Below are 22,652 nucleotides of genomic sequence, written 5' to 3'. Positions count from 1 at the left end.
GGGCTTTCCCACTGCTTACAGGACTTAAGCATAATTATTTCAGTGATGTCATAGTTAAAATGTTAATAATTGCAAGTATGGTGACTGAAAATTCACATCCTACAGGAATTGGCAAATATAGTTTACAACTTTAAGTTAAAGAAAGTGAAAGTGAAGTCGCTCAGTTGTGTCTAACTCTTTGGGACCCCATGGGCTGCCTACCAGGTTTCTCCATCCATGGGATTTTCCAGGCAAGAATACTGGAGTGAGTTGCCATTTCCTTCTCCAGGGGGTCTTCCCTACCGAGGGATTGAACCCAGGTCTCCTGCATCGTAGGCAGATGCTTTACCATCTGAGCCACCAGGGAAGTACTAATACATCCTAACAAATGTGTCTTCCTTCCGAGATCAGACGAGATCGGGCGCGTTCAGGGTGGTATGGCCGTAGACAAATGTGTCTTCCTATATGAGAAAGATTTACAGTCTCATGTGTCAAAGTCAGGAGTTTTTAAAACTATTCAAATAAACATTTCAAAATTATGGGAAATTAATTTGTGATTTTTGGCAAATAAATACACAAGCTTCATTATTATGATGAGGTTTAGAATATATGTAGATTTAGTTTACATTTCAGTTCAGTTAGGTCACTCAGTCATGTCCAACTCGTTGAGACCCTATGGACTGCAGCACATCAGGCTTCCCTGTCCATCACCAACTCCCAGAGCTTGGTCAAACTCATGCCCAGTGAGTCAGAGATGCCATTAGCAGTACTTATTTGTGACTATTTTGAAGGATTCTTTCTTATATGTGTAAACAAAATGATTGTCTTTCCCAGATGGTGCTTTACCTTTGTAAAACATTTGTATCAAAAATCTCGTATTTTTTTTCAAGTGCGGTTGAGGTTTTAAATCTTGAAACTTTAAATATAACTTGATCCAGATGACTAAAAGATACTGAGGCTTCCACAGGTTCCATATTATCAATATTGCTAAAACAAACAAATACTAAATTAACAAAAAGAGAATATAGTACAGAGACAAATAATTGCATTTTTCTAATGAAAGCATTGTTTGCTAACACTTTGATGCCTAATAACACTTGATTTGCAAGTATTGTTTAATGCCTTAATAAGCATCTGTAATGGTTAACCTTAGTGTTTCCACTTGGCTGGGATATGCTGTCCAGTTGTTTGCCAAACGCCAACCCAGATGTTTCTGTGATTAACGTGTAAATCAGGAGGTTTTGAGTAAAGCAGATTACCTTTCATAACATGGATGAGCCTCAGCCAATGAGTTGAAGGCCTCAAGAGAAAAGACCAAGGTTTATTTAAGAAGGAATTATCAAGGTTGCAACATAGAAACCCTGCCTGAGTTTCCACCCTGCTGTGCCCTGTTTTGTTTTGCCCACAGTGCCGAATTCAAACAAAAACAAACAAATAAACAACAACAAAACATCGTAGAGTTGAATATGAATCTGGATTCCTTTTCTGGCCCCTTAAGAATTTTTTTTCCAGGTTATACCCATCTTTAAAATTTTTCAAGATGGAGATTTGAGAACTAAGTTTTGGAACAGGAGTTAGATATTTTTCAGTTCTCTTAAAAGAGTCACAAGTGTTTATTAACTGACAAGCAAACTGAAGATGGAAGACCTCCACTCGCCTCTGCCAGTTTAAATGATCCATCCAGCACCCAGGGATTGATCTTCCCTTCAAATACAAGGTGAAACCTATCACCACCTTCTGCCCCGTTAGTCACACACTGCTCAGTGTGGCACCAAGGGGAAGTGAGGTAGAAATGTGGCCGTGCATGTCCATTAAAAATTGATGGTGGTAAGTCAACCAGGGTGTCTGTTCAACTGGAGCATGTATTCTATTTTGAAGCCATCCAGCTTAAGATTCAAAAGATGCTTATTCTCTTTAAAAAGTTTTTTTAAATAAAGATAGGTGATAAAACTTGATTTGAATGAACCTCTGAAAGAGGGCAGTTATATTAGCATTATTTTATTTTTTTAAGGATGTTTGTTATTTTTTGATGAGTAAATGCAAGTGTAAAAAATCAGAGAGGTCTGTAAGCAGAACCCTTTAGAAGTCAGCCACCCTGGCCTTTTCACTTCAATTAAAAGTTATGGATGATGTAGTTCTGAAGATGTAAACTGGGTCAATCTGAAGTAGGAAAAAGCTGTAGTCATATAAAAGGAGTACCAGTACTAAGAAGAACTCTAACAATGAAGCAGCATGCCCTCTGGAAAAGCAGTAGCCCAGGGCAGACTTGTGCGAGTGCCTGGGAGAAGCAGCCAGAGCAGAGAGGTCAAGTGGTTTATCTCAAGTTCTTTCCCCAGAAATGGTCTCTCAGCTCATACCTAGCAATAGCACTTAACAGGCGGATCACCCTCTGATAAGAATGTTTGGAAACTAAAATGCTAGTGAAGGGATTTCCCTGGTGGTCCAGTGGTTAAGACTCCACTTTTCCACTGCAGGGGCCAGGGTTCCACCCTTGGTCAGGGAAATAAGATCCCATATGTCTCCTGGCATGGTCAAAAAAATTATTTAAAAAAAATAAAAGAAATAAGATGAATAAAAATTGGAAACAAAGAAATAAAAAACTTTATAAAAAATTTTTTTAAAACATCTTAGTTGTTAAGAAGAAGAGCCTTTGGTGAAGGGGCAGTGCAAAGATCCTTTAGGTCTAGAAAGGCAGTTCTGAGGACGCAGGGAAAAAGTGAACAGGAAGGGGAAAAGGTACAGTGTGGAGCACATGGATTTTCATTCTTTCTACTACTGCCTAGTGAGGAAAGGGAAGTCGCTCAGTCGTGTCCGACTCTTTGCGACCCCGTGGACTGTAGCCTACCAGGCTCCTCTGTCCATGGGATTCTCCAGGCAAGAATACTGGAGTGGTTTGCCATTTCCTTCTCCAGGGGATCTTCCCGACCCAGGGATCAAACCCATGTCTCCCGCATTGGAGGCAGACGATTTAACCTCTGAGCCACCAGGGAAGTCCTAGTGAGGAAAGGTATTCAAAAATCTCTGAAAACACATTTGTAAAAGAGACTGTCATCTTTAAGACCTAGAAAACCATCACTATTTAAGTCATTCAGATTATAAGCTACTTATGACTAGCAGGTACACTAAAATGTGTTCTATTCTATGTAATGTTGGTATTCCTCTATTTCTCCAAAAAAAAAAAAAAGTTTTCCATTATTGCATTTTCCCTCTGATTTATCCAGAGAGTGATTTTTTTCTTCTCTTAAACATTTGCCTGTGTATACAAAGCACTCAGAGTATTTTATTAGTTCCAGGATGTACTTCTGAACTATTAAAGCTACTCTAGTTTGTTTTGCCTTTTCTGACTTTCAGAGGGACACATTTATTAGCATTTATGAGTTAATAATCAGCACTTGTACAATGTACACTAATAACCCTAATGAAAAGTGTTAACCTATTAGGAATGGGTTGAGGGAATGTTAATTGGAATTGACTTATTCCTGAGTCATTTTCATTTTAATTCCCAAACACAAAGAGTTGGTCTGGAAAAGCAAGAACTTCTGCATATTAGAACATCTCTTTTTTATTAAGCAGAAGCCAACTGTTAATAGAAAGATATAAATATTATCCATCCCAAAGAAGTTAAAGGCTGGCACAATAAGGAATCCCATGTGTTGAGAGTGACACATACATCTTTAGCAAATTTAATAGGTATCCTTTCATAAAGCACAGCTTATTTTACTTCTGTGAATCAGAGTGATGGTTTAAGTATTGCACAAGGGCACTTCATGTGATGCATGCCACACTTTGGATTCTGCATGGGAGAGATAATCATAAAACAAAATAACTAAGTGCTCTGAAGCAGCGTGCTTTGGAATAAAGCAACTTAATTTTCAGGTAGTTAGGGAGCTTTCTTTTCAATGACAGCTGTGAATGCCATTTCCCTTAGTTCAACCAAATAAAATGTTAGATTCAAAAGAAGACAAATGGGAACACGCCAGATTTAAAAAAAGCTCGTTTTCTTCTTCTTTTTATTTCTTTTTTACCCATTAATCTAAGTATAGATTGCATAGGATTTTTTTTCTCTTTCTTGGGCTAGAAAGTCAGATATACTTTAAATGTATATAGACAAGGGATGCATGGAATTCTACTCTTGGACACTATTCAATGCAAATATTCTTAGGAGAAGTAAATAAGGCTTTATCAGGCATTTATATCGTAGTGTAAGTAAGCTTAGAAGATTCATTTATGAGACAGATTAAAGTTGAATTTGCTTTTATCTTTGCAGTGTTTGAATCTTGACTCAGTATACAGAGATCAAGGTCCAAACTTCAATTTTTTTTCAGGCACTGAGTTATTAAAGGAAAGTTATTAAACCTCTCTAGGACAATGTTTTTTTTATGTGTAGATTGATCAGAGGATGGTAAAGACTCATGTAGCTCTAATACTTCAAGTTAGTTGTTGCAGAAAATGTTAACCTTCCCTAGAATTTTACTACAAGATAGATGTATCAGACAGTACATGAAGATGTTCAAGTCTAGCAAATATTTCTATTCAAAGTCTCTCTCAAAGAGTTATATTTATTGTTTCTTAAAAGAATATCATCTAAGGAAGTGTTTTAAGCTTCCATTCTTTTTAAAGCAGTTCATTTGCCTGAACACCAAGGATGGCTGTCTATATCCCTTAATTCTGATCACGAACTCAGATGTGAGAAAGCCAAGGGTATCACAGAAAAGGTAGGGTGAGTATTTTGCCAATGAATTAGTTTAGTTAAGCCAAATTAATGGATGTCAAGAATTACATGAATTTTTACTGAAGCATAATTTAAAATGTTCTGCTAATTTCAAGTGTACAGAAAAATTGATTCAGTTATACATACATGTGTATGTATGCATATTATTTTTCATGTTCTTCAGGAATTATATGAATTAAACATAGAAGAAAAAGTTCCAACTGAAACTGATAGATTGGCAAGACCATCGAATATAGTTAGTATTTGGAGAAATCCTTATCATATGTTTTTGAAGAAGACATGAAACTATTTTGAACAGTAGCCTACTGGACGTGAAGGAAAATGTATGTAACTTTACCTGGTAGGACCAAGACATAACTGCACACATGGATAAGAAGCTGCTACTGCTGCTGCTAAGTCGCTTCAGTGGTGTCCGATTCTGTGCGACCCCATAGACGGCAGCCCGCTAGGTTCCCCCGTCCCTGGGATTCTCCAGGCAAGAACACTGGAGTGGGTTGCCATTTCCTTCTCCAATGCATGAAAGTGAAAAGTGAAAGTGAAGTCGCTCAGTCGTGTCCGACTCTTAGCTACCCCATAGACTGCAGCCTACCAGGCTCCGCCATCCATGGGATTTTCCAGGCATGAGTACTGGAGTGGGGTGCCATTGCCTTCTCCGGTGGATAAGAAGGGGGAGGTGCTATTTGGAGATATGATGACCAATAATTTTGGAAGTCAACTCACATAAATTTCCAGGGGAAAGAAACTGAGTAATTTCTTTCTAAGTATATCAGAGTGATTAAAGCATAATTAAGTATGTGAAGATGTGATACATTTAAGCAATAACTTAGGGAGGTATGCTAGTATGAAACGGCGAGCAAGGAGGAGAGACCATCTTTCTTCACTGTGATGCATCCAGATCTAAGGGTATATATACTCACTCAAAGTCCAGGTCATGACATTGAAGCTCAGAGAGTGTCCTCCGTGTAACTCAGCTGATTTCACATCTCCTGTCAACATGTCCTACAACTGCTGTTCTGGAAACTTCTCCCGCTCCCTCGGGGTCCACCTGTGCTACCCAGGCTCCTCCTGTGGTCCCTCCTTCCCCAGCAACCTGGTCTACATCACTGACCTCTGCTCTCCCAGAATCTGCCCATCCACCTGTGTGATGTTCAACCCCCGTCAGAAATCCTCCACACTCTGCAGTCCCTTCCAGATAACTTATTCTGGTTCCTCCGGATGTGGTTCCATTAGAGGCTGCTCCCTGGGTTATGGATCTAGAAGCTGCTACTCTCTGGGCTATGGATCCAGAAGTTCCTCCTCAGCGGGCCGTGGATCCATAGTCTTCAGACCGCTGAGTTATGGAATTCATGGCTTCCTTTCCCTGAGCTGTGGATCCAGGTTCTATCACCCAGCCTGCTTGGCTTCTAGGAGCTACCAGTCTTCTTGCTATAGGCCAATCTGTAGATCAACTTTCTGTAGATCAGCTTGTTAAATTTCCAGAACTTCTGAGCAAAATGTCTCAGTCTCTACTTGAAGCCTCTTTCAGAAATGTTAGCTAACCCCTCTCATCATGAGCATCTCATCTTTTCTCTAGTGTCAAACACTGACTGACTGACTAATTCTTTCAGTGAAATTAATGACCAAAATATTGAGTTCATGTCTGTAACTTTGTTGAAACAATTGATTCAGAATTACATAAACCTTTCTTACAAAATGCATGGAAATTCAGTTTTGCTTCACCTAATAAACTCATTCACTCTTGCATCTGATATGTTTTCATTGTTCTTTATTTGTTTTAAGTTTGATTTATAATCTATCTTTGGGGTTCCAGACCGTCAAAGTCCTTTCCCTAGGAGTGGATTTGTATTTCCCCAGGAAATGGTGTCAGGCCTGCTGTATGGGAAATTCTCTGTGCATTTCTCTGCCTAAGGGCTAATAAGTGTGCATGTCTTCCACCATCAAATCTGGTAGGGTTTTTTATGAGAGTGTGCTCATAATGGAGTCAATATCCTCATTGTGCTTTCAAGGAGGACACCAACATATTTGATTTTGATCTTTCATTTTCAAATCAGAACTGAGTTAGAGTTTGTCCAGAAGATGTCTTTATGGTGACGAAATATTTATAAGATGTATTATATCAAATATTCGTATAAATCTGATACACTGGCCTGAAAACGAGAAAAGATAAAGCACCATGGGTTGAAGGACATTATGGTTGTCTTTAAACATACAGGAAATGGATTATTAGGTGTGTTTGTGTGAAAGAGAGAGGGAGGGAGTTCTACTCAGATCTGAGACAGGGCACACTTTGAGTTTATTTTAATTTGAGTAAGTTATTTTTCTCAGAGGCTAAACACAGGATCAAAATTCAGTTAAAACTTTTTTCATAACACATTTAGTAATAACTCTTCATGAGTGGGAAAATAACTATCATTACCGTTTGCTCCAATCATGTGCTATGAGTGTTTATTAATTTGCCTTTCTTTTTCCTCAAACTTTTTCTAAGTGAACTGGGGAAAGAGGGCCTCTTTTCTCCTATACTGGAAATAATCAGCATATTAAAAAGCAGAGACATTCCTTTGTCAGCAAAGGTCCATCTAGTCAAGGCTATGGTTTTTCCAGTAGTCATGTATGGATGTGAGAGTTGGACCATAAAGAAAGCTGAGCGCCTAAGAATTGATGCTTTTGAACTGTGGTATTGGAGAAGACTCTGGAGAGTCCCTTGGACTGCAAGGAGATCCAACCAGTCCATCCTAAAGGAGATCAGTCCTGGATGTTCATTGGAAGAACTGATGTTAAAGCTGAAACTCCAATACTTTGGCCACCTTATGCGAAGAGCTGACTCATTTGAAAAGACACTGATGCTGGGAAAGATTGAGGGCAGAAGGAAAAGGGGACGACAGAGGATGAGATAGCTGGATGGCATCATCGACTCAATGGACATGGGTTTGGGTGGACTCCGGGAGTTGGTGATGGACAGGGAGGCCTGGTGTGCTGCGGTTCATGTGGTCGCAAAGAGTCGGACACAACTGAGCAACTGTACTGAACTATGATTATAAGGTGGAAGTGACAAATAGATTCAAGGGATTAGATCTGATAGATAGAGTGCCTGAAGAACTATGGACAGAGGTTTGCTACATTGTACAGGAGACAGTGACAAGACTATCCCCAAGAAAAAGAGAAAAAAATTCAGAAAGGCAAAATGGTTATTTGAGAAGTCCTTACAAATAGCTGAGAAAAGAATAGAAGCTGAAGGCAAAGGAGAAAAGGAAAGATACACCCATTTGAATGCCGAGTTCCAAAGATATTGTGCAGAGATAAGAAAGCCTTCCTCAGTGATGAATGCAAAGAAACAGAGGAAAACAATAGAATGGGAAAGACTAAAGATCTCTTCAAGAAAATTAGAGATACCAAGGGAATATTTCATGCAAAAATGAGCACAATAAAGGACAGATATGGTATGGAACTAAGAGAAACAGAAGATATTAAGAAGAGGTGGCAAGAATACACAGAAGAACTATACAAAAAAGATCTTCACGACCCAGATAATCATGATGGTGTGATGACTCACCTAGAGCCAGACAACCTGGAATGTAAAGTCAAGTGGGCCTTAGGATGCATCACTATGAACAAAGTTAGTGGAGGTGATGGAATTCCAGTTGAGCTTTTTCAAATCTTAAAGATGATGCTTTGAAAGCATTACACTCAATATGCCAGCAAATTTGGAAAACTCAGCAGTGGCCAACAGAACTGGAAAAGGTCAGTTTTCATTCCAATCCCAAAGAAGGGCAATGCCAAAGAATGTTCAAATCACCATACAATCGCACTTATCTCACATGCTAGAAATAATAATGCTGAATATTTTCAGCAAATAATGCTGAAAATTCTCCAAGTCAGGCTTTAACAGTATGTGAACCATGAAATTTCCAATATTCAAGCTGGATTTAGAAAAGGCAGAGGAACCAGAGATCAAATTGCCAACATCCACTGGATCATAGAAAAAGCAAGAGAATTCCAGAAAAAGCATCTGCTTTATTGACTATGCCAAGGCCTTTCACTGTGTGGATCACAAAAAACTGGAAAATTCTTAAGGAGATGGGAATACCAGACCACCTGACCTGCTTCCTGAGAAATCTGTATGCAGGCTAAAAGGCAACAGTTAGAACTGGACATGGAACAGCAGAGTGGTTCCAAATAGGAAAAGGAGTATGTCAAGGCTGTATATTGTCACCCTGCTTATTTGACTTATTTGCAGAGTATACCATGTGAAACGCTCAGCTGGAAGAAACACAAGCTGGAATCAAGATTTCCAGGAGAAATATCAATAACTTCAGATATGCAGATGACACCACCTTCTTGGCAGAAAGTGAAGAACTAAAGAGCTTCTTGATGAAAGTGAAAGAGGAGTATTATAAAGTTGGCTTAAAGCTCAACATTCAGAAAACTAAGATCATGGCCTCTGGTCCCATCACTTCATGGCTAATAGATGGGGAAACAATGGAAACAGTGAGAGACTTTATTTTTAGGGGCTCTAAAATCACTGCAGATGGTGACTGCAGCCGTGAAATTAAAAGACACGTACTCCTTCGAAGAAAAGTTATGACCAACCTAGACAGTATATTAAAAAGCAGAGACATTACTTTGCCAACAAAGGTCCATCTAATCATAGTTATGGTTTTTCCAGTAGTCATGTATGGATGTGAGATTTGGACCAAAAAGAAAGCTGAGCACCAAAGAACTGATGCTTTTGAACTGTGGTGTTGGAGAAGACTCTTGAGTCCCTTGGACTGCAAAGATATCAAACCAGTCAATTTTAAAGGAAATCAATCCTGAGTATTATTGGAAGGACTGATGCTGAAGCTGAAACTCCAATACTTTGGCCACCTGACGCAAAGAACTGTCTCATTGGAAAAGACTCTGTTGCAGGGAAAGATTGAGGACAGAAGGAGAAGGGGATGATAGAGGATGAGATGGTTGGATGGCATCAGCGGCTCGATGGACATGAGTTTGAGCAAGCTCCATGAGTTTTTGATAGACAGGGAAGCCTGGTATGCTACAGTCCATGGGGTCACAAAGTGTGGGACACGACTGAGCGACTAAACTGAACTTAACCTCAAGCAAACGAAGTCATCAGGTGCACTGAGCAGTGATGGGTAGAGGGAATTGTTTAAAACTCAGAATAGCCCAAGATGGAAGAAAGAGATATCCAGTGATATCTCCCCTCTAGGTACAAGGTACCATTGGGTGGGTTACTTGCATGGATAATGGTGACAGAGTGTGTAATAGAAGACTGCAATCTGTCAGTGGCTACAAAAAAGCTCAGAGTGACATGGGGCACTTGCCTTTCCAACTCACTCTTCTCATTCACAACTACCCCACCTCTAATGCTGTTTGATAAACTGATATCAGGTCTTTGTTCTGAAGTCAGCTCACTAAATATGTTTTGAGCTTTAACTTTGTGCTAGAGTTCTCCAGTGAAAAATGCACTAGAGAACTTAGAGAAGACTATGACCTTTGCCTTCCAAGAGTTAGTTCACATCTCATGAGAGAGAAGATTGTCTCTCATTATCTTGGTGGGAAGGGTGGATGTGAAGAGATCACCAGGAAGAACCAAGTGTGTAAGAGATGACAATTGCTTGAAAGAATATAATATGAGGTTTGGGAAGGAAACCCGCAAGATTTTTTTTTTTAATTAAGGTGCAAAATGGGGACAGTGAGAAGTAAGAGATTACGTAATAATTAAAAGTGTGATTGTCTAACCATACCAGTCCATGAATAGAGACAGACTCAACTCTTATGCCTAAAAAGACCTGAACTTTGTGTCTGGGGTAATGAGATGTCGATGATAATCCTTCACATTTAATAGGCAGAAATGATTCGGGGGCTCATGTTTTTCTTGGGTTACAAAATTGATGTGCTTATTTTTGTGACTGGGAACTCATTCAGTGGCAATTAGCAGTCTGATAAAATATTAACACACACAGGGCAGAGTTTAGTTTGCACAGGCTATAATTGCGAGGAACTGCCCTCCAAGAGAATGTGAGTTACTGTTCAAGTTTAAAATACTTTACCTGGATACTCAACAGGAAATCTTAGCTCTCACCACGTCTTACGTATTGCTGCTCTGGGGGTTTCCCTCCTGTCCCCTTAGGGATCTTCTGATGTCCTAGTGTCTTGCTATGTTTGTTCTTGTCCCATCAACTTGGTTTACAGAAGCATCTCATTCTTATGGGTACACTCACTTCAGGGTTGTGCAAACAATGGCCTCCTTCCATGTTGTACCCCAAGCTCTCCACTGGCCCCACCCTAGCCCTGGCCCTGATCTGCAAATAACTCTAATCTGCAATCATGCCCTATGTTGAATGTCACATGCATGCCACTTAAGAACTGCTGCCTTTTACAGTCCCTGCCAAACTGATGACATGAAGCCTTCAGTCTAGGGACACAATAGTTACCCCTGTGGGTTGTGGGCTCTCTTTCTACCACCCAACCTACTTTCCCTTTATTTGTTTTTTTAAGTCAATTTTTACTGGAGTAGAGTCAATTTACAATGTTGTGTTAGGCTCTGCTGTTCAGCAAGCAGAATCAGTTATATATACACATATTTATCCATTAACAGAGGAACAGAGGAAGAGATAAAGAAGGTAACAAGCTGCTGTATGACCTAATTTTTTTCTGGAAAGACTACATGAGCTTCTATCATCAAATATGAACAGTCTCTTACTGGACTGTGACCTTTTCCCTGGATCAACTATACTTATTCTAAGACATCCCCTATAATAGGACAAGCAGCATCTACCTAGAGAAAAGTAGTCTTTGTCCATTAATTCTTCCATCTGATTAATTCATTTGGAAGTTATTAAATCTTAATGATGTTTTATTTTAAGGCTTATTTTTTTGCAATGAAGTAGATCCTTACAGCAAGTAGAAAATGACAGACAAAAGCAAGATTGTGGAGATTTAACTCACTGTCACCAAAATTGTCATTAGTGTGTGTATTCTGGTATGTCTTTTGAATACTCTGGGTTTTAAAAAATATTCATTTTCCTGTGAAATATACACTAAATTTTCAACTTATAAGATTGTGGTTATATATAGGATAATTTTAGGTAGATTTGGGACTTCCCTCGTAGCTCAGTAGGTAAAGAATCTGCCTGCAATGCAGGAGACCTGGGTTTGATTCCTGGGTTGAGAAGATCTCCTGAAGAAGGAAATGGCAACCCATCCCAGTATTCTTGCTTGGAGAATCCCCACAGACAGAGGAGCCTGGTGGGCTACAGTCCATGGGGTCACAAAGAGTCAGACATGACTGAGCAACTAAGCACACAGACTTAAAACATAATTACATAGAATGATACACATATGGGCTTCCCTGGTGGCTCAGTGGTAAAGAATCTGCCTGCAATGCAGAAGACCTGAGTTTGATCCCTGGGTCAGGAAGATCCCCTGGAGGAGGGCATGGCAACCCACTCCGGTATTCTTGCCTGAAGAATCCCATGGCCAGAGGAGTCTGCTCAAAATCACATGCGCAAGTATATCTGAATTTCCAAATGAAGAGGGAAGAATTATTGTTTCTGTCCCTCTCTTCTCCATGGAGGAGATGAAAGAGACACAACATGAGTTTTTCTAAGTTTTTAGGTTCAGATAATACTGTAATTTTTAGTCAAAATTAATTTTAATCAAAACCTGTGCATGCTGTTGCTCAGTTGCATCCAACTCTTTGAGACTCCATGGACTGTAGCCCGACAGGCTCCTCTGAACATGGGATTCTGAACATGGAGTGGGTAGCCATTTCCTTCTCCAGATATTCCTGACCCAGGGATCAAATCAGGATCTCTTACATTGAAGGTGGATTCTTTACCTTCTGAGCCACTAGGGAAGGAATGAGTTATTGCTCTTATTTCAGGGAATTTCTGCAAAGGGATAATAACTAAATTTGCTTTTGATATACACTCTTTTTGGTACTTTACCAGCAAAATTACTCCAGTCATGTAATTGAAGAGGAAACTGTTATTACACTTATAGTCATAAAAAGTGAATAGCAGCTGATTCTGTGTTTTTAACAGTTTACTCTTCCTGCTGGGCAAATGACCACAGAGGTTAATGTCTTGACTACAAAATTGATTCCAAGGGACTACACTTTCCGTGCCCCATGGATATTGCAAGGTGAAATGGTGTCATTGATTGTTCATCTTCTCCAGCTTATAAACAAAATTTGAAAAATGCTTTTGCTTCAACAATTTTAGGGTGATTTTTCATGGTCTATTATTGCACAAGGTAACACAGGAAAAACAAACAGTCAAACCACATTTAGCACATCCTCAGGAGCTGCAGACTTCATTCTGGGAGAGTGATGTGGAAATGTTCTCTTAATCGATTGTCAACACACGGGAAGGAATGCTTTGTACAGCAAGCCTCTCTTTACTCAAGTCACAAGATGGAATTCTACTCAGCAAGTTTTTCACTTTCGAATTCTAGACAAGTATGTGATATGAATTCTAAAATGACTTGCTTTTCTTTTTCTACCTAGTACCTTTTGGTGTGTGGTTTAGCACTTTGCCTGGGATAGTATTGTCCTCTTTTGCATTTTAATCTTATTTTAGAGGGGTTCTTAAGTGCTAAAGAGCTGAGTAATAAAAGTTGGACACATCTACATCACACATTTGGTTCTCAGCATTTGTTAGCTTATTGTTATTATTGTGGCTTAACAAACAGACAGTGCTGGTGGTGGTGATTTTAATCACTAAGTTGTGTACATGGACTTGTACATGTCCATGTACAAGTCACCAGGTTGTGTACATGTACACTAGTCACTAAGTGACTTTAGTCACTGAGTCATGTACATGTACACTAAGTCATGTACATGGACTGTAACCCAGCAGGCTCCTCTGTCCATGGGATCTGCCAGGCAAGAATATTGGTGTGGGTTGCCATTTCCTTCTCCAGGGGATCTTCCCGATCCAGGGGCTAAACCTGTGTCTCCTGCATTGGCAGGTGGATTCTTTACCACTGAGCCACCTGGGAACCCCAACAAATAGAAGATATGGGTAATTAAATATTTGAAGGCAGAGAGATTTTGTCTAACCTTCTGGTTTTATAAAGCTTTTTATTAAAATAATTTGTACACATTGTTAAACGTATCAATATGCTTTTTTTCCGCAAAGTGAAAACAATACGAGTTAATTCATTGAGCTATTATGAGGACCAACAATGAGAATTACTTAATCAGGAAGCTTTAGGTTTTGATTTTAAGAGAGGTATTGTGTCTCAGTCATCTTTGTCTTCTAAGCCAATTTTCCTTGATATATGGTGTGATTATCATATATTTGGCAATTAGTGTCAACATATTAATCTCTTTTAGCAAGAAGCAGCTTTGGTCTGCATTACTGAGATTCAAAATATATTCAAAAAGCATCACGATTTCAAGCATAAGCAAAGCAACTACTGCTTTCTCAAATATGAAGAAAAATAAATGTGCATTCCAAAGTTTACTTGTAACTAATTTAACATATTTTTTTTACCTAAATTTTTACTGATTGCTATATTGTATGAAAGCAAAACAGCGTAAAAATGTGCAAACCTTCCCTAAAAGCATTCTTACCTGTTGAGACACTACTTTGCATAATTCTATATAAATCGCTATAGTACATGATGAAAGATACCAAAGTGTCAGAAAACATGGCTAGGGAAACAAAGCTTCACCTGGCACCCTGTAACCTACCAGATTCTATTCTTGGGGGTAACAGTATCAGTTACGCCACTATCATGATTCTGTTGGAAATGCCAAACAGATAACTGCTTACTAATGGTCTTAACATTTAAAGCAAATGCATACCATAAGTTATCATGTTTGTTTCTTGAACTTTGAAATCTTGCTGATATGAGTAGAGAATGAAGGTCCATTGTCTTCAAGCTGCTAAAACCATGTAGAACTGATGCTGTCTTAAGAATTCCTGTCTGTTATTAGGCACATGGTTCCTGAACGGTGAGCGTCTTTAATAAGTCATCACTAGATCATCAGTAGTGACTCCTTCTTCCCAAAATGCACATGGAACTAGGATAGCTATCTGATATTAGGTACAGAGTTGTCAGGATCAAGCCCATTCATAAGACAAAAGAGTCAGGAATGTTCTGTGAGACAGCTGGGCCTGAGCTCCCATGCCATCCTCCAGATAACGAGATCATTCGATCTTCAGGATGCTTCATTCTGGGCCCCCACTTTGGTTTCTCCAGCTAGAGAATTTCTGAATTTTCATGTTTCAGAATGTGTCCTTAGAATATGTAAGCATTTAGATTTTTTTTTCACTTGGACATTAGTTTATCTGCTGTGAGATTGAACTCATTTAAACTAGATTTAAGAAGAAATCTTGTATGTTTAAAACCTCAAATTCTAACACTTAATGGCTATTTGCAGAACCTCTAAAAAATTCAAATTCCTTAAATGTAAAAGAGAGATGGTAGTATTTATATCACAGGATTATGATGAGAAGAAAATGATATGTGAAGTAACTAGAAGTGTTCCTTGAATATAGAAATAATTCTATAAATATTAACTATTGTTAGGCTATAGATGCATGTGACTTATATCCAAAAAAATTTGGTGCCTATGGATTACTTGACCTAACTATTCAGTTCAGTTCAATCACTCAGTCATTTCCAACTCCTTTCGACCCCATGAACTGCAGCACACCAGGCTTCTCTATCACCAACTCCCAGAGATTACTCAGACTCATGTCCATCGAGTCACTGATGCCATCCTCATCCTCTGTCATCCCATTCTCCTCCCACCTTCAATCTTTCCCAGCATTAGGGTGTTTTCTAAGGAGTCATTTCTTTGCATCAGGTAGGCAAAGTATTGGAGCTTCACCATCAGTCTTTCCAATGAATATTCAGGACTGATTTCCTTTAGGATTGACTGGTTGGATCTCCTTGCAGTCCAGGGGACTCTCAAGAGTCTTCTCCAACACCACAGTTCAAAAACATCATTTCTTCTGTGCTCGGCCTTCTTTATGGTCCAACTCTCACATCCATACATAACCGCTGGAAAAACCATAGGTTTGACTAGGTGAAACTTTGTCGGCAAAGTAATGTCTCTACTTTTTAATATGCTGTTTAGGTTTGTCATAGCTTTTCCTCCAAGGAGCAAATGTCTTTTAATTTCATGCCTGGCATCACCCTCTGCAGTGATTTTGGAGTCCCAAAAAATAAATCTGTCACTGTTTCCATTGTTTCTCCATCTATTTGCCATGAAGTGATGGGACTAGATGCCATTGTCTTAGTTTTTTGAATGCTGAGTTTTAAACCAACTTTTTCACTCTCCTCTTTCACCTTCATCAAGAGGCTTTTTAGTTCCTCTTCACTTTCTGCCATAAGGGTGGTATCATCTGCATATCTGAGGTTATTGATATTTCTCCCAGCAGTCTTCATTCCAATTTGTGCTTCATCCAGTCCAGCATTTAGCAGAATGTACTTTGCATATAAGTTAAATAAGCAGTGTGACAATAAACACCCTTGTCATACTCATTTCCCAATTTGGAACCAGTCTGTTGTTCTGTGTCCACTTTTAACTGTTGCTTCTTGATCTGCACACAGATTTCTCAGGAGACAGGTAAGGTGGTCTGGTATTCCTATCTCTTTAACAATTTTCCACAGTTTGTTGTGATCCACAGTCAAAGGCTTTGGCGTAGTCAATAAAGCAGACTATGACCTAACTATGGTAAGCCATAAACATCAAACTCTTTCATTTGACCTCAAGCCAAATATTTACGCTCTCAATCCATAAACATTTTAAATACACAATAACGTACACAATAGCATACTCTGTTCCCTCTCAACCTCACAAACATGCAAATAAAGATGTTTTAATCTGTTTTCTTTATAATTTTTTACCCTGGGGGTAATATAATTTGGCATTTTATTATATACACAAGTATATAGATATATTTATGTATTTATTTAATGTTTCTTTTATGCTGTGGTTTTTCTGGGCAGTCTTAGCTCTTTGCCTTGAACTCTTGGTCTTCACTAGTGTCTGTCTACCCTTCAAACCACCACATTCCTACAGTTAAGTTAATCAAGGGTCTTTAGATATAATGCCCACCCTCCCATAATATAGAAATGTGATTATCTGTAACATTGCTTTGGAACTTTTTATCTGTTCAGCAATTTTCAATGTGCTGGAAGAAAATAATTTGGTATTTGCTTTACTGCTTATAAACATAGCCTCTAAGGGGCCATTAAAAATTTACACGCTATAAATTTGATAGTAGATTACTTTTTAAAAGTATTTGGGCTAACATCTCCATCTTCTTAGCTAATATAATTTAAGTCCACTTATATGAGGCATTTCATATTCATCCAGCTGGTAAAAAGAGCGCCGAGAAGAATTATTTTTCCATAAAACTCATTTGACTCTTACAAAGTATCATGATCAGGCAATGATATCATTGTTTTTTATGCACCATTTATATCACACATATCAGTTGTTACTGAGCATAAATACACTCTTTATAATATGGCAAACTACATCGAGGATGGCTGAGAAAAGAATTGCAATAAAATATAATGCTGAATGCAGGGAGGAAAGAAAAGAGCCATATCTCAACATCCTTCTGAGGGTCTCAACATGACCCTCTGAGTCACAAATTAAACCAGAGATGATGACCAACTGTTTTGAGCATACAATGATGCCTTAAATCCAAGGCCGTATAAACTATAAGCTGTCTTTGACTGTAAAATACAAGTAAGCATATTTACCATGGTGCTAATCTATTTGGTTGTAATTAGACAACACACTAAAGAGATTTTCTTCTTTTAATTTTTAAAATTTATTTATAGATAATTTTTGACTGGGCTGGGTCTTTGTCACTACTCCGGGGCTTTCTCTAGTTGTGGCCAACAGTGGATTACTCTCTGGTTGCCTAGTTGCAGGGGCAGGCTTCTCATCACCATGGCTTCTTTAGTTGCTCAGATCTGCTCTAGGGCGTATGGGCTTCAGTAGTCATGGCACCCAGGCTTAGCTGCTCCGTGGCATGTGGAATCTTCCCAGACCAGGGCTCAAACCCATGTCCCTTGCATTGGTTGGTGGATTCTCTACCATTGGACCATCAGGGTATTCCTAAGGAGATGCTCTTATACAACTTGTAGTGTAGAAAGACATTGAGATTGGCTGTCAAGAATATCTCACCCACAGGTTCAGTGCACATAAGCCCTCTAGGACAGCAGGGATATTTAGATCATCTCTGACACTGTTGGGCTTCCGTTGTGGCTCAGTGTTCACCTGCAATGTGGAACACCTGGGTTCAATCCCTGGGTTGGGACGATCCCCTGGAGAAGGGAAAGGCTACCCACTCCAGTTTTCTGTCCTGGAGAATTGCATGGACTATATAGGCCATGGGGTCGCAAAGAGTCAGACACAAATGAGCGACTTTCCCTTTCACTGACACTGTTAACAAATGAAGTAGATATAGTGATAACATGTTATAGCAGCTAGACTGGAAACTACTCTTCTGGCTTTCTTAGAGAATTCCTGGTCTACCCACTCCTGTCCTGTGGCGCCTCTTATCTCAGCCACTTCTTCCCCACTGACCTCTGTTCTCCCAGTCTCTTCCAAGGTGCGTTTCTGTCTAATGACTCTCTGGGGCCTCAGTCAGTAAAGAATCCGCCTGAAATGTGGGAGGCCTGGGTTCGATCCCTGGGTTGGGAAGATATCCTGGAGAAGGAAGATACTCCAGTATTCTGGCCTGGAGAATTCCATGGACAGAGGAGCCTGGGGGGCTACAGTTCATGGGGTCACAAAGACTCGGTCACGACTGAGCAACTTTCACTTCAGTTCAGTTCAGTTCAGTCGCTCAGTCATGTCCGACACTTTGCGAGCCCATGAACTGCAGCATGCCAGGGCTCTCTGTCCATCACCAACTCCCAGAGTCCACCCAAACCCATGTCCATCAAGTCGGTGGACCAGCCATCTCATCCTCTGTCATCCCTTTCTCCTCCTGCCCTCAATCTTTCCCAGCATCAGGGTCTTTTCAAGTGAGTGAGCTTTTTGCATCAGGTGGCCAAAGTATTGGAGCTTCAGCTTCAGCATCAGTCCTACCAAGGAGTATTCAGGACTGATTTTCTTTAGGATGGACTGGTTGGATCTCCTTGCAGTCCAAGGGACTCTCCAGAGTCTTCTCCAACACCACAGTTCAAAAGCATCAATTCTTCAGGACTCAGCTTTCTTTATAGTCCAACTCTCTCACCCATACATGACTACTGGAAAAACCATAGCCTTGACTATATGGACCCTTGTTGACAAAGTAATGTCTCTGCTATTCAATATGCTGTCTAGGTTGGTCATAACTTTCCTTCCAAGGAGTAAGAGTCTTTTAATTTCATGGCTACAATCACCATATGCAGTGATTTTGGAGCCTAGAAAAATAAAGGCAGCCACTGTTTCCACTGTTTCCCCATCTATTTGCCATGAAGTGATGGGACCAGATGCCATGATCTTAGTTTTCTGAATGTTGAGCTTTAAGCCAAATTTTTCACTATCCTCTTTCACTTTCATCAAGAGGCTCTTTAATTCTTCTTCACTTTCACTTCACTTCACTTCTAATGACTCTCAAAAGAGATTTTAGAAGCCTATCAGCAACCAGAAATCATCTTTTTTCCAAACAATATGAATTAAATGGCTTCCAACCTTTATATCCATCCTCTAATTCCCAAAACCTGAATTATCTTCCCAGGTTCTACCATGAAAACTACCTTCTTATTAAGGTATCCTGCCAACTTAATACAGACCAGCCTAGAGTTCTGGATTCTGTAAAGCGGTTTAATGCCTCTTTATGCCTACATGAAATACTATTTTCTATTTTGTTCATTTACTACAACTCCCCACTTTAGGAATTGACTGACCACTAACTACCTTTTTTTTTTCTCTCTCAGATACAGATGTTCTGTTATCATTACACAATCAGAGTAGTCAAAATTGGGAAACTACCTTTGAGTTTTATATGTTGTGTATTAAAAGAAGTAAAGCTCAAATAGTTTGGCCACCTGATGCGAAGAGCCAACTCGTTGGAAAAGATCCTGATGCTGGTAAATATTGAGGGTAGGAGGAGAAGGGGGCAACAGAGGATGAGGCGGTTGGATGGCATCACTGATTCAATAGACATGAGTTCGAGCAAACTCCAGGAGATAGCAAAGGACAGGGAAGCCTGCTCTGCTGCAGTCCATGGGTCCACAAAGTGTCAGACAGGACTGAGAGACTGAACAACAATTCATAAGCAAAACCAGGAGGTTATTTCATATGTTCTTGCTGCTCTACAATGTGACAGAAATGCTGTTATTGAATAAACTAATCTTTTAAGGTATTCCAAATACAACCATATTTCCTCAAATTTTTAAAGAGTTCTTGGCTTCCTGGGGTTTTATATTTTAATAGGATAAATGTTATATGGATAACTTTGGTTATTGATTTTGTAAAAAGCAATCTGTAAAATCAGAGCTAGCATAATCCTTTCGTAGAAGTAGAAAAATATTATGGTCTAAGAAAACTTCTAATTAGAGAATTATTATTTCCTGTGTAAAACATAAAATTCAAAATAGTTCACATTATGTAAATAAAAGAGCATATGATTTTATTTAGCTTTGTGTAGTTGCTGAGGGGTCTTAAGGAAGAACAAAAGTTATTGGATTTCATTTCCTGTAACACATTCTAAAGTCACTTATCTTCTCAATATACTTCTTATTTTCCAGAGTTTTAACTTTTCTTTTTTAAACTTTTTATTTTATATTGGAGTATAGCTGATAACAATGTTGTGATAGTTTCTGACGGATAGCAAAAGGACTCAGCCATACATGTACATGTATCCATTCTTCCCCAAACTCCCCTCCCATCCAGGTTGCCACACAACACTGAGCAGAGTTCCCTGTGCTACACAGTAGGATCTTATTGGTTATCCATTTTAAATATAGCAGCGTGAACATGTTGATCCCAAACTCCCTAACTGTCCCTTCCTCCCATCCTTTCCTGCAACCACAAGTTCTTTCTCAAGACTGTGAGTCTGTTTCAGTTTTGTAAATAAGTTCACTTATCATTTCTTTTTAGATTCCACATAGAAGTGATGTCATACAATATTTCTCCTTCTCTGTCTGACTTACTACACTCAGTATGATAGTCTCTATCTCCATTCATGTTGCAAAAGACACTATTTTATTATTGTCTATGGCTGGGTAATATTCCAGTGTATATATTTACCACTTCTTCTTTATCCATTCCTCTGCCATCAGTGGACATCTAGATTGCTTCCATAAGGCACAGCTCCTTGGATAGATCCCTTTCTTAGTCCTCTCCTCATCCTCACCATCCATGACATCGCCCTGTGCTCTAATGTGTGCTTACTGAATTGATTTGAAATGAATCTCTTTAGATTCAAATGCCATGCTAGTATATTGAGAAAGTTGTACAAGATGGTTTAGTTTAACAAATGGGTTTTTTAGCATCTATTGCTTAAAAAAAATAGCTAATCTATATTTAGCAAGTTTTTTAGCATCTGAAATAGCACCAGGCACTATTTAAATGGTGGTCATTTCCAAATTAAATTACAACCCCCCAAAATAATTGATATAGATATATAATATGTGATAGTGAGATGCTTAAGACCCAGGAGGGCCATCTAACTTGACCTCCCTCCAATGCTGGATACTTGTGATTGCTTTTGTTTATTTATAATGCATTTTTAACTTGACTTTGTTACACTCCCAATTTTCTTTAAGCTTTACTGGCTATTCCTTCTCAGTCTTTTGTGGGCTCCCCTTAAACTTTGTCAATTCCTTAAATGTAAGTTTTTCTCAGGGTGCCATCTGAGGTTCCCTTCTCATTTTACATATATTGCTGAGTTTTAATAATCATTTTTATGGAAGACAGCCACTCACTGTAATTAAGAATACAGGCTATTGAATCACACTGCCAGGGTCTGAACCTGGGGACCCACTCTAACTCCTATGTGACCCTCCAATCCATCACACTGCAGCCAGAGTCATTTCCTTAGGAGGCAAATTTGATCTAGTTATGTCCATATTTATAACCTATCTGTGGCTTCTCATTGTTACAGGTCTCCATTGTCTTGTCTAAGCCAAGGGGGACAGATGATTTTTGAAATACAGTTTTTCAGACTTTAGAATGCATAAACTGTATGTAATATTGTGAAAGCACCCTATAATCAAACATATTGATCTATTCCTGAGGCACAATATATCTACACTAAGAAGAGAAAGAAAAAGAATATGCGCAGATACCATTCATTTGATAAGGTCATTCCATCCAGAGAACAGATAATGCCTTCTTTCACCATCAAATTAGTTCTAAGGGAAGTTTTTGATTTTCAGAGTATTTTAGGCCTTTGAAGAATGTCCAGGAGCCCCTTGTCATCTAGTTCCTGTCTGTCTCCAGCCTCACCTTTCATCTCTTCTCTTCTGATACTCAGTGCGATGCTGAGCTTGAAATAAGACCCTCTCACCTAACTTTTTTGCTTTCAGCCTTAAGCTGCATGGAAGCAATCTGGTATCTTTTGAGGATAAAATTAGGGCATAGAGATACCAAGTATGAGATAATTGGGGGTCAGATCATGGGATGATTCAGATTAAAGACTTCAGAAATTGAATTTGAGTTTGAAAAGGCAAACATAGACTTTAGAAAAAGCATTCTGATAAATGTATGGGACATGGGCTTCACTGGTGGCTCAGATGGTAAAGAATCTGCCTGCAGCAACAGATAGGACATAGGCAAGACCAGAGACTCTGGGGGACACCTGCAATAACAGATAAAATGGTTGAATTGTGGCAAAATAGAAAAACAAAGATTTTACCATTTTTCAGATTTAAAAATAGCAGGGTATGCCTATCTAGATATAGGAAGTGAAGAAAAAGAAGGTCATGCATGTCTCCCAGGACCTGCTTAGAGGGTACACAATAACTA

At 39.1% G+C, this 22,652-nt stretch overlaps 1 protein-coding gene and 1 non-coding gene across 2 annotated transcripts; one reads left to right on the top strand and one right to left on the bottom strand.

Moving 5' to 3' along the window:
• Nucleotides 1-274: 274 nt before the first annotated feature.
• Nucleotides 275-346, bottom strand: TRNAR-ACG (transfer RNA arginine (anticodon ACG)). Its single transcript has one exon. It is a non-coding gene; the product is annotated as a tRNA-Arg (tRNA).
• Nucleotides 347-5,705: 5,359 nt separating this feature from the next.
• Nucleotides 5,706-6,182, top strand: LOC145523988 (keratin-associated protein 13-2-like). Its single transcript, XM_081535304.1, has one exon. The coding sequence runs from the start codon at nucleotides 5,706-5,708 to the stop codon at nucleotides 6,180-6,182; it is 477 nt and encodes a 158-aa protein (XP_081391430.1).
• Nucleotides 6,183-22,652: the final 16,470 nt, after the last annotated feature.

The sequence above is a fragment of the Giraffa tippelskirchi genome, chromosome 2 (assembly GCF_054371585.1).
Source record: "Giraffa tippelskirchi isolate mGirTip1 chromosome 2, T2T-mGirTip1v1.2.pri, whole genome shotgun sequence".
NCBI classification, from domain to species: Eukaryota; Metazoa; Chordata; class Mammalia; order Artiodactyla; family Giraffidae; genus Giraffa; species Giraffa tippelskirchi.
The sequence above is the reverse complement of the archived record's forward strand: the minus strand, read 5'-3'. Positions and strand labels throughout refer to the sequence as shown.

Bases quoted from the DNA above. Each gene is read 5' to 3' on its own strand.
- LOC145523988 (XM_081535304.1), top strand. From the start codon at position 5,706: ATGTCCTACAACTGCTGTTCTGGAAACTTCTCCCGCTCCCTCGGGGTC.